Source organism: Erpetoichthys calabaricus, chromosome 2, assembly GCF_900747795.2.
Source record: "Erpetoichthys calabaricus chromosome 2, fErpCal1.3, whole genome shotgun sequence".
NCBI lineage: Eukaryota > Metazoa > Chordata > Cladistia > Polypteriformes > Polypteridae > Erpetoichthys > Erpetoichthys calabaricus.
Window position 1 is genome coordinate 72,012,752 of NC_041395.2, and position 13,364 is coordinate 72,026,115.

Here is a 13,364-nt window from a genome sequence, read left to right on the forward strand (position 1 = left end):
TTCAGAATTATTGTTTAAAGATATTGTGAAGGGCCTTAAGGGAGAGTGTCAACCTATGATCTGTTAATTTGATGAGTAACCTGGAATGGGTCTATGTATGCAAGAGAGCATAGTCAGTATGAATCAACAGAGACCTTTCATATCACTTCACATCAGTTGAATAGTAGTCATTCGGGCATGTTGTCTTGAATTACCTGACAGCTTAATTTTATTTTTGCGCATAGGTGCAACAAACTGTGAAAGAATGAAAATACAAATAGAAGTATTGGATGATCTGCAAAGCGTTTTTAAAGTTTGGAGGTAATCTTTTTCTGCGGTATCTGATTTGGGTTTTACATTCTTAAAGAACTTGATTACATCACATTTGCTATATGGTATTTCAAACCTCCTTCTCCAAGAATTTATACAGCACCTGAGTATTTATTGTTCAGTTCCATGTAACATTGATGAAACAGCAGTCCAATTTTTGAGTTTGATGCAAATAGCATGTTATAGCATTGTGCCAAAAAACTCATTTTGAAAGCCCTCTGGTCTTTGTTTAGAATTGGTACTTGTTTTGGATTGACATCATTGATATATTCATCCGTCTATCCATCCATTTTCTGAACCCGCTTATCCAGAGAAGTATTGCAAAGCCTAGCCCAGCAAGCATCAGCCGCAAAACAGGAACAAACTCTGGACAGAGTACTAGTTTATCACACTAGCGCCAAATTAGCCTCTCTAGTCCACCTAAGCTGTATTTCTTTGGACTATGGGAAGAAACTGGATCACCTGAAGGAAACCCATGTGGACACAGAGAGAACAGGCAAGCTCCATGCAGAGACAGCAGTGCTACTATTGTGCTACCCCTCATTGATATATTGAAATATGTTATTTACTGGCTCTGTCATAGGTTCTCTTTCTGCGTGTTCTCAACCCAATTTTCACTACCAGTATGTGTTGTGCAGCAGGCCAGGCATTACAGGGTATTATGTTGTTCTGTTCCTTAGGTCTTGCTTCCATGCAATTTGACTCGTAACTATAAACTTTACAGTATTCAGGTCATTTGGCCATATAATGATGGTGTGAATGGCCAGCTATCCTGTATAACTGTAATCCATTTCATGATCACAGGAGCCTATTGTAGCATCTTTGAGTGCAAGGAAGGAGCCAGCCTTTGACTGAACACTGTACACTGTGAATTAAATGTCATATGTTTCACTTGTTACCTTCAAAGCCAAGCTGTTTGCAAAATAAATCCAAATGAACTTTCAGAAAGTAATGTTCTGACACTCCTATAAACCTATTCAGAACTGGGATGCCAGAGCCTCTCCCAGCAGTACTGAGTGCAAGGCAGGAACCAAAACTAGATCAGTCCATTGCAGACCCACCTCAGCACACACTCACACAGGGTCAATTTAGAATTACCAACATTCACATTTTTGTTGTGTGGCAGAAAACATGGGAATATCCGGAGACAAAGTGAAGGTAAAGGCCATGAAGAAAACAAGTGGAATTGTGCTGGACAATTTTTTAACCATACATTAATATATATCATATATTAATACATTTCAAATGTCAGTAGTATTTCTCCGTTGAGCACAGTTTTAGGTTTACTGAGTGAGTTGGGGGGTTGTTTATTTGCATGGCTTGAGCCATTAAAGTTCAACAAGTACTTTGTAAGAACTGCAGTCTTCGTGCTTGTACATATTAGAGGGCACAGATGTAGGTATGTATACTGTATGAATGTGCCCTGTGATAGACTAATGTCTTGGGTTGCATTGTGCCTTGGCCATTTGAGATGTTGGAATAGGCACAGGTCCTGTAGCTCTGAGCAGGGTTAATTTGGTTTGGTAATGAGTGTATTGATAGATGGATGGAGTTTGCCACCCCCACTTCCTTTAAAAGAATGGAGTCTGATATGTATGCATAACCAGGTATGTAAAAAATATTATTGTTCATAACCCATGCATTTACCTCATATAGTCTTCCTTACCAGTTCTAGTTGTATTGATTTCTGTTAGTTGTGGGGCTGCCCTCCATGCTTATGCAGTACTTGCTCGATAAACCACTGGGAGTCACTGTCCAACAGATTACACTTCTTCCTAGCTGGACATTAACCACACGCACTTTCAGAAATCTTACCTCTGTCTTTGACCTAAGTGTGTACATTTTGTATCTCATGGAACATGCTTTTTAAAAAATATTCAGCAGAGCCCCTGTACAGCTGTTAATAGGATGCAGAACCATTTTAAAGTTTCCAGTCAACCTAACCAACACAGCATGAATGTCTTCAGGATATTGGAGGAAACCCAGAATAATGGATCCAGGTACAAGAAGAATGGATAAAAGCCACCCAGGCAGTGACCAGATCAGGATTCATGTCTGAGTTTCTGGCAACAATACTATCTGTTCAACCACTGAATCACCCAGACTGAAGGGCTGCAGGGCATTAAGTTTCTTACTTAAATTTAAAATCATGCATTAAGCATAACTGTTGATTAAGACAGCGTATGCTATAGTGTTCTTGCTTGAGTTGTTTTCGCTTATATAAGGGCCACACCAATTGGAGTGATTCACACTTCTTCACTCCTGCTTAATAGTAAACAAAAACTTGTAGATGCAGTATAAAGAAACTCTCTGGATTCTAAAGATGTACATTCATGATAGTTTAAGGTTCCTGCTTCTATCATTTTTGCAAAATGATTGGAAATTTATCAGAAATCCTTACTTTTTGAACACATTTCAGGGAGCTGTGTGCATAGTTTAAAAACTGTTACTGAAGTTAGACAGGAAGTAGGGTCTTTTGCTAATGAGTTCCAGCCAGTCTTTAAACAGAATGCAGAAGCAGTCCCTCTGATTAATGGATCCTTTTGTGAGGAGCACGAATGCAGTAGTTTAGATTTACTTACTTTTTAGAAGGGGAAAAGTCACCTAAGCAAAGCTAAGTTTAGACTTATATAAAGCCTTCAGTTTTATTGTGAACAGCTTTCTGAAAAAATCCAGCTGGCATGATTTATTTTCAAAGACGGCAGTATGATATTAGAGCTTGTCACTTAACGTTGTGTTCTGCACTAAAAAACAGATGCTCAGTGGCACGGATCAGACAGCACTTTGAGTTGTTCGTTTATACAGTTGGTTTTTTTCGTCAGGAGGTCGTCTGGAGCAAGCTTAAAGTAAAAAGCAAATTTTAAAAATCCACAGAGTAAACTGGATCCTGCATCTGCGCTGCTGTAGTCATGAAAGCTGTGGACTTGAATTATATCTTCTTCTGAAAAGTCTTTCCCTAACACTTTGATGAAAGACAAGGCAGCTATGGGCCTAAAGAATGGAGAATAGTATTGATTTTTACAAGCACTTTACTTGGCTGAAAAGGGTAAGTGTAAGGATATATGCTGAATTGTTCTTATTATATTCTGAAGTAAATCCAGTAATGAAAATAGAAATGAAAACAAAAAAATAGATTGCTGTAGATTTTTGTAGTTGTTGTTTTTCCATTTATCCAAATGCTATATTAATGAAAAGTCTATAATGACAGTTTCATTTAATGTAGTTTCTTCCTCATGCTTAATAGCACAGAATTGTTTGCTGATTATTGTGATCCTAAGTGCCACCGTGAAATAGTAATAAATGTATGCACATCAGCCATCCAGGCCCATTCTAGTTAGGAGAGATTAGGTGTTTAAGGAGTAATAGTTAATCTTTAACTTTCTGATTGTAGTAGAAATTGCCCCCCTTTCATGTGAAAAATAAGTCTGTAAAATATAGCAATTGTTTAACAGTATGGCATAGTTTGAAATAATTATGGCAATGGAGCAATAATAAAAGTTTCGTACTATTGATATGGTTATTAGTTGAAAATTTAGGGTTACCCAGTTGTGAAATTATGCATCTTTGTAAACTGTGCTTTTCTTTCCCCTACTGTTGCTGTTGTGTAGTTTCCTCATTATCTCCCCTAAAAATAAGGTTATGTTTGTAAATTTTAAATATTATACAAGAAGACCGATTTTTTTGATAATTGATTTCTTTGCATCCTTTCACCCTGCTACTCTCTACCCCCACGCACCTTGGAGGTGATAAGTATTTTTTTCTCCAGAAAAAATATAAAAAGATTGACTCAAAGCTTTGATATGTTGTCAGTTGTAGTTTCGCTTTTAGTCAGTTTGTTAATTTTCTCATTTGTAATACTAAGCATGTGGAGAAATGTCATTATGTTCAAGGAATAAATGCAGAGATATTACAGGTAAAGTGGGCTGCTATCAAAGTACTTGATCATCCAGTTAATTACGTTTCTAATTCTGCATGTTCCGCCTAATTCTGAAGCTTATGAGCTTTGACCAGTCTGCAGACGAAGCACTTATTTTATATAACTGTAGTTTACTGTTTTAGAGCTCACATCTTTTGTTATTTTTATCCACTATCAGATTTTGATTTATTTTTGGTATTTTCATGGTACCATTTAATAAAATATTTTTTAATAACAGTTACATGTAATTACACTTAATTGATTACAGATTGATCAAGATCAGCACAGTCCTATGTTATCAATTTTTTACATATTAATGATTTTAATTTCATTTTTGTAACATATACCTTAGTAATTTAATGCATTTCAACTTACAAATACTTTTTACTTACAACTTCATATACTTAAATATAAGTTAACTAATCAAAAAGTAAATGCACCATTTACTGAAAACTAGCATTTAGACCTATATTGTACAACAAGAAAAAATATTCTTAAAATTTTTAACGGCCTTTGTTACAATTGCAGAAGCGTTCATATCTGTGTGTAAAAATGTAAGAATTATATTACCATTAAAATTTGTCATTGAAATTAAGAAAGGTGTTGCTAAGTGCTTATAAATCTCAGAAAATGCAGGTATTCTTTAGTTCTAAGTGCAGTATGTCTTACGTTGGACTAACAGCCTGTTCACTGTATGTGTGAAATTTGAATGTTCCCCCTGTGTCTGTGTGGACTTCCTTCAGATACATTCATGTATATCTCCTGCTTGTGGTTTGTGTGGCAGGTTAATTGTGTCCATCCATTATCCAACCCACTATATCCTAACTACAGGGTCACTGGGGTCTGCTGGAGCCAATCCCAGCCAACACAGTGCGCAAGGCAGGAAACAAACCTCAGGCAAGGTGCCAGCCCACCGCAGGACGCGCACACACACACACACCCACACACCAAGCACACACTAGGGACAATTTAGAATCACCAGTGCACCTAACCTGCATGTGTTTGGACTGTGGCAGGAAACTGGAGTACCCAGAGGAAACCCATGCAGACACGGGGAGAACATGCAAACTCCATGCAGGGAGGACCCAGGAAGTGAACCTACCCACTGTGCCGCCGGTTAATTGTGTGGTTAATGTAAATTGGCTATTGTAAATAAAAGCATGATTGTGCCCTATCAACAAATCAAGGATTGGTTTCCAGCCTTGTGCCAAATGATGCCCAAATAGTTAGTTTGAAGATGGATGGATAGATATTTAGGTGTACTACTGCAGAAAAAAATGTACTGTGTAGCTCTAAATTGGAAAACACTAAAAAGGATCATATTTTATGATTTTGTTCACTTATAATTCTCTCTGCATTGTCTCTGTTCTAACCCAAACCTTGAACTTCCTGGCTGAAGTCAGTGACTTAACTTTAGGGGCTTCACAGTAAATTGACTTGTATTTTATCAACATTCTGCAATGCTAAAACAGTTTGAAAATTATTCATTCACACTTTTGTTCACCTAGCCAGATGAAAAAAGCAGAGTTTTTTTTTTTTTGTTACTGTGTGCATGTAAAGATGGTGTGGTTTTCTGAAGTTGTTCTGGAATAGAGACATTGGGCTCTATAAACAAAAACATCATATTAAAGCAGAGGTTTCCTGCATTAAAGATAATTCTCTACGAAGTGTTGAGAATTTAAAGGGTTAAGGGAAATTCCAATTCTACAGCTTGCCTGATGGGAGAAAGAGGCCTCTGGTGCTTCATGTTTTTTCATTTATGACCATAGAGGGATTCATGGCACACAGACTAAGATGTGCATTGTCATCTTTCATTATGTGTTTGTCTATTGGGAATTTGTAGATTTTTATGCTGTGTTTCCTCCCACTGCTATTTTTTTTGGTAATCTAGTCAGTGTTTGATTTCTTTTGGAACTTAAATTTTACAGTTTGTCAAAAATAATTAAACAATTAATTTAAAATATTTAGGCAATTCCCTTAAACTAAAACTTTATGCTACCTCACAGGTGTCGGACTCCTGTCCTCGAGGGCCGCAGTGGTTGCATGTTTTCATTCTAACCATCTTCTTCATTAGTGAGCCGTTTTTACTGCTAATTAATTTCTTTTGCTTTAGTTTTAATTAACTTGACTCAGGCCCCTTAATTGTCTCTTTTTGCTTAATTAGTAGCCAAACAATAATGAGACATCAAACAAGCCGCCACATGACCAGCTCACCTGTGCCCATCACAAAATATCTGAAAATAAAGAAAGGCGAAGGTCTCAGTAAGGTTGATCTCTCAGGTCACCAAAACATTTTGGCAATGTTCTTTGAAAAAACAGAAAAATCAGCAAATTTGGAAATATCTGCTGTGGCAGAATGAGAGCAGCAACAAGCCATTGAATTAAATAACGGGCTTAATTAACAGCAAGAATCAGCTTCTCATTAAGAGAGTGTTTGGAGTGAAACTGGTTTGAAATCCCAGTTTAGCTGGTCATCTGTTGGCTCGTTTCACTTCTCATTTCTGTTTGGCTGCCATTTAATGAAGAAACAAATCAATTCAGAGGACTGAATCCTTAAAAACAGGGCTATTGAAATGAAGGGAAAATGAGTTAATTAGCAGTGAAAACTGGTCACTGATTAGGAAAAGGGCTAGAACTAAAACCTGTAGCCATTGCGGCCCTCCAGGCCCGGAGTTCGACACCCCTGTTCTACCTGATTGTTCTAAAAACACCAACCTGCAACAGACATTAACACTAAACTGTAAGCTGTCAGTCAAACCAGTTTCCAGGTCAGAAACTAGTTTCTGTGTTTAATAGAACTTCTTGTTTAATTAGTTTGCTCATTTCAAATTTTAAATGTAAGAACTACTTTTGTAACATTGATTAAAAAGTGATGCATTTCTGTCATAACATTTTGTATATATGAAGTATGTCATATTTCAGTTTCATCATCTCCTGGACAAGAGCTTGTTTCTTAATTTTGCAAGTTATCAGTGTACAAACAGTGTTGCACAGTGTATAACAAGCTGTCTCAAATGCTTAATTGACATTAGAGTCTTTTAAAACTTATTTTAAAAGAAGTGCCAAAAGAAACTTTCAAGAGATCCATTCTTCATGAATATAAGATAAACACTGTATCTCTGGGAGTGGTGTGCTGTAAATTAACAATGACATGTTTTGGGTAACTTGAACTAGACAATACAGATAAAATGGATGCAGTAGTGGATGTGTAAGGAAACAGGTTTCACCAACTGTTATAGAAATAGTGCGAGTTTATAAACAAAGTATATGCATTACCTAATAACAAGTGAAACAATTCGTCATTCAACCCACACCTTATTTTTTATTTTTTAAATTACTTTTCTACAGAAGTAATTTCACTTGTAAATACAGTTCAATAACATTCTTTACATGTTGACAGAATGGAGGACATCTTTCTATTCAGTTTCAACAAGTGTCAGAATGGTACTGAAAATATCATTACATTTAATTTGAAAATGCTGGCCCTTTTAATTAACTCATTTATAATTAAAGCAAAATGAAAATGTTCAACTCTAAATTTCACATAATATGCAATTTCTGTAGCAGTCATGCAGATCTTTCCTTAGTAGTTGTTCTAGTTAATATTTTTCTATGTACAATAAATCATCAATTCATTGAACCAACATAATCCAATTTAGAATGTGGGAGCTTGAGCCTAACCTGCCAGTTAATGGCTACAATGTGCTCAGATAAACACACATACCTACACATCAAGCTACCATAATGTCACTTGTTAAACTAGCATACACATCTTTGGAATTTGGAAAAAACATTAGCCTTCTTGATCTCTAAACACTCAGTTTACATGAATTTAATTTTGGTTGGGTGTGTTTCCCAAAAAACGTTATAAGGTACCTTCACCGTTTTATGACTGATGATAAAGTACTTCTTTGTTAACCTTGCTGCTAAAGTTACAATATATGATGTACCATCATAAGTCAATTGAAAAACAATCAATTGATAACACCTTCGTAGTGGACTCCTCACTATCAACTTCCACACAGTGTTCAAAAGCCATTAAGAAGCCTACGAGAATGTTAGGTTATTTAGTGCCCTGATGTGTAGAATACAAGTCAAAGGAGGTAATGCACAAGCTTTATATCACACAGGTGGGTCCTCACCTGGAGCACATTGTGCAGTTTTGGTCTCCAGGCTACATAAAGGATGTTGATGTACCTGAAAAAGTCATGAGAAAAGTGACTAAGCCTATTCCAAGGCTAAATGCTATGAGCTATAAGGAAAGATTAAAATAGCGAAGCCTATTCAGTTTAGGGAAAAGGAGATTAAGGAGAGGCATGAATGAAATGTTTAAAATTATGAATGGCATTAGAACAGTGGTTCGAGACTGTCACTTTAAACTGAGTTCATCAGGAACATGGAGACAGTCTGGAACTTGTTCAGGGTAAATTTCACAGAAACATTAGGAAGTTGATCTTCATACAGAAAACCATAGACACATTGAATAAGTTACCAAGTAGTGTGGTAGACAATAGGCAGGGACCTTGAAAAACTAGACTTTGATATTACTTAGTGGGGGGTAGGTTAAGTGAATAGGACTGGTGAAATTTGTTGGGAAGAATGGCCTAGTCTCGTCTAAATATTTCTAATGTTCTTTCATTGTGTGATGACATTTTTAGTCCTTCAGTGGAATAAATTTGTGAAAAGTAACATGAAGTAAATATGCCATCATAATTTAATTACCAATTAAGAAAAATAAACACAAATTGGACATCTATGGTTTGAATAAAAATGCAAAAGAAATAATTGATACAAAGAAAGCTTGTAAAAGAAAACCTTACTTTTCTAATGAACAACTTGTTCTTCTGTCCTTTACAACTGCAACAATAAACCAAAATGAGGTGAGATAGAAAAAAGAATAAGTACTTGCACATCACAACTTAATTTTTGTCTCTTTTATAAGTACAGACACTACCTGAACAACGTTGTGGCAATTTGTAAATTCTGTAGTATATACAGGTGCTGGTCATAAAATTAGAATATCATGACAAAGTTGATTTATTTCAGTAATTCCATTCAAAATGTGAAACTTGTATATTAGATTCATTCATTACACACAGACTGATGTATTTCAAATGTTTATTTCTTTTAATGTTGATGATTATAACTGACAACTAATGAAAGTCCCAAATTCAGTATCTCGGAAAATTAGAATATCAATTAAGACCAAAGCAAAAAAAGGATTTTTAGAAATGTTGGCCAACTGAAAGGTATGAACATGAAAAGTATGAGCATGTACAGCACTCAATATTTAGTTGGGGCTCCTTTGGCCTGGATTACTGCAGCAATGCGGTGTGGCATGGAGTCGATCAGTCTGTGGCACTGCTCAGGTGTTATGAGAGCCCATGTTGCTCTGATAGTGGCCTTCAGCTCTTCTGAATTGTTGGGTCTGGCATATTGCATCTTCCTCTTCACAATACCCCATATATTTTCTATGGGGTTAAGGTCAGGCGAGTTTGCTGGCCAATCAAGAACAGGGATACCATGGTCATTAAACCAGGTACTGGTAGCTTTGGCACTGTGTGCAGGTGCCAAGTCCTGTTGGAAAATGAAATCTGCATCTCCATAAATTTTGTCAGCAGCAGGAAGCATGAATGGCTCTAAAACTTCCTGGTAGACGGCTGCGTTGACCTTGGACCTCAGAAAACACAATGGACCAACACCAGCAGATGACATGGCACCCCAAACCATCACTGACTGTGGAAACTTTACACTGGACCTCATGCAATGTGGATTCTGTGCCTCTCCTCTCTTCCTCCAGACTCTGGGACCTTGATTTCCAAAGGAAATGCAAAATTTACTTTCATCAGAGAACATAACTTTGGACCACTCAGCAGCAGTCCAAAGGCGAGACGCTTCTGACGCTGTCTCTTGTTCAAGAGTGGCTTGACAGAAGGAATGCGACAGCTGAAACCCATGTCTTGCATGCGTCTGTGCGTGGTGGTTCTTGAAGCACTGACTCCAGCTGCAGTCCACTCTTTGTGAATCTCCCCCACATTTGTGAATGGGTTTTGTTTCACAATCCTCTCCAGGGTGCGGTTATCCCTATTACTTGTACACTTTTTTCTACCACATCTTGTCCTTCCCTTCGCCTCTCTATTAATGTGCTTGGACACAGAGCTCTGTGAACAGCCAGCCTCTTTAGCAATGACCTTTTGTGCAAGGTGTCAATGGTCGTCTTTTGGACAACAAGTCAGCAGTCTTCCCCATGATTGTGTAGCCTACAGAACTAGACTGATAGACCATTTAAAGGCTTTTGCAGGTGTTTTGAGTTAATTAGCTGATTAGAGTGTGGCACCAGGTGTCTTCAATATTGAACCTTTTCACAATATTCTAATTTTCTGAGATACTGAATTTGGGACTTTCATTAGTTGTCAGTTATAATCATCAAAATTAAAAGAAGTAAACATTTGATTAAACATCAGTCTGTGTGTAATGAATGAATCTAATATACAAGTTTCACTTTTTGAATGGAATTACTGAAATAAATCAACTTTGTCATGATATTCTAATTTTATGACTAGCACCTGTATATTGCATTTTATAGAACTATGAATAATTATATTATCTCTCCACTCTCTCCACACTTTCTTTCCGCTTCTTCCTGTAACCAGTTACAATACAGAAAGTGTCACTACTAAAGTAAATCTAGCTTTAGCCTTGGTACACAAATTCTTTAAAACTTTAATATTTCAACATTATCAATATAATGTTTTAGTTATTAACAGTAGAAATCGTATTAATTATCTTAACCAATTTGTCTATAACAACAACATTTATTTATATAGCACATTTTCATACAAATAATGCAGCTCAAAGTGCTTTACATGATGAAGAAAGAGAAAAAAGACAAAGTAAGAATTAAAATAAGACAACACTAATTAACGTAGAAAAAAAAGTAAGGTCCGATGGCCAGGGAGGACAGAAAAAACAAAAAAAAAAACTCCAGACGGCTGGAGAAAAAAAATAAAATCTGCAGGGGTTCCAGGCCACGAGACTGCCCAGCCCCCACTAGGCATTCTACCTAACATAAATGACATCAATCAGTCCTCATTGTATTCAGGGTTCTCATGGAAGAACTTGATGATGACGGTCATGTGGACTTCTGGCCTTTAATCCATCAATGTAGGGACATCACAGTGCTTTGATCAGGTGGTGGTGGCGCAGGTCGCCACCCCAGAAACCCTGAAAAAGAACAGAAGAGAAAGTAGGGGTTAGTACGGATTTTGGAGCCACCATGAATAATGATGATAATTAATTGAATATACAGAGCATTAGGATTAAACTAAGATGAAGCAATGAGAAAGCCATGTTAAAGTAATGTGTTTTCAGCAGTGTTTTAAAGTGCTCCACTGTATTAGCCTGGCGAATTCCTATTGGCAAGCTGTTCCAGATTTTAGGTGGATAACAGCAGAAGGCCGCCTCACCACTTCTTTTAAGTTTAGCTCTTGGAATTCTAAGCAGACACTCATTTGATGATCTAAGGTTACAATTTGGAGTGTAAGGTGTAAGACATTCTTAAATATAAGATGGCGCGAGATTATTTAAAGCTTTGTATAAAATAAATAGACAAATACATTAATTTTATTGCAAATATTATATAATCTCACGTATAAATCTTAGCATTCTAAATGTTAAGAGAGCTGTCATGATGTGAATTTAATGAAGTCTTTCTGTCAACTGTTGGCTGTTGCTATAAACAGCACAAAAGGTACCTGGTTTAGGAAGTACTTAAAGTAGTATGGTGTCAATAATCCAAATAAATCTTTGATGTGTTAATGTTGTATAATCTTGCTTGAAGAAGGGGCCTGAGTTGCCTCGAAAGCTTGCATATTGTAATCTTTTTAGTTAGCCAATAAAAGGTGTCATTTTGCTTGGCTTTTCTCTGTTGTATAACAATAAAATCTGAATACTTTTATAGGGACAATAACTCCATATGCCCCTGCAGTTTTTCCTCAGTTGTCTCCTCATTTGGTCAACAGTTATGGACAGCCCATACTGATGGATACAGGTAGACTCCTCACTGGCCATAATAGTTGAAGTGGTAGGAGCAAAATACATACAAGAAGTTGTTGATGTATTAGAAATTGTGTGGGGGGACTGGTCATTGGGAGAAGGGGGCAGTGGAAAGGAAAATCCACTAAAAAATTTGTTCAGGGTGTTAGCTTTGCCCGTGTTCCCTTCCAGTAGTACCTGTACCCTGGATTTTTTGTTACAGTAATTTTAGCTAGTCCTTTACAAATATCTTTCATGTTATTGGTAGTTCAAAGAATTTTTTTAATTGTTGCAGTTCATTCATTCCAAAAGTACAACTTGTTTCAAAGCAAATTTTAAAGTATACATCATACATTATTTTATTTTAATTTGATGCCCTAATATGAAATTCAAATACAATAACATAAAATTATTGGTTTTGATTCAAAGATTTGACAAATAAAAAAAGGTCCTTAATTTGTTACAACTGAGATATAGTACTTCATCAGTACTGGTAGTGGAATAAACAAATGCTGGTTTATCTCTGCAATTAAAGATACAGAGGTTTTTTTTCCTAATTTCTTACCAATTTCATTGTCAGTAATACTAGTAACAGAACTTTCACACTTACATTAATATGAACATAGTCTTAATATAATGGTTTCCAAATTCAAGCCACTTGATTTTGATCCATTAGTTTCCTTAACTGGGTACTGATAGTAATGTTCATTACACAGTCTGTTTATTTAGATGACTTGTTTTAATTTTGTTTTACCATACTTGAATATGCATGTGTGTGTGTGTGTGTGTGTTTCACCTTGCGATGGGCTGGTGCGATGATTGCGGTGATAGGCTCCAGCTGCACTGCAACCCTGCGCCGGATAAATACGTTTAGAAAATAAATGGATGAATGGAATTTTTCTACAAATAAATGCTGATTGTAATTAAAAAATGAGAATAACTTCTTATTATCAACTTACCTTGTACAAAAGAAATGGCCATAGAAGTCTACAGAACCAAGGCTTTGACCACAAGTAGTCTAAAATAGTAACATGATTCTGAAAATGATTAAGAAAAATGTAATTGTTTGGATGTAAAAATTTCTAATTAATATCTGCCTTTCTTA

At 36.3% G+C, this 13,364-nt stretch overlaps 1 protein-coding gene across 13 annotated transcripts in view; it reads left to right on the forward strand.

Moving 5' to 3' along the window:
* Positions 1-13,364, forward strand: part of ppfibp2b (PPFIA binding protein 2b) — a 306,312-nt gene that overhangs the window by 146,015 nt on the left and 146,933 nt on the right. The window contains exon 1 of one of the 13 annotated variants that reach the window (XM_051922760.1): positions 2,848-3,355. The exons of the other annotated variants lie outside the window; for them this stretch is intronic. Within the exon in view, the coding sequence (XP_051778720.1) occupies positions 3,308-3,355 (48 nt within the window). The 5' untranslated portion in view covers positions 2,848-3,307. Of the gene's footprint in view, positions 1-2,847; positions 3,356-13,364 lie in introns of those variants that run through there. 13 annotated transcript variants of the gene reach the window in all.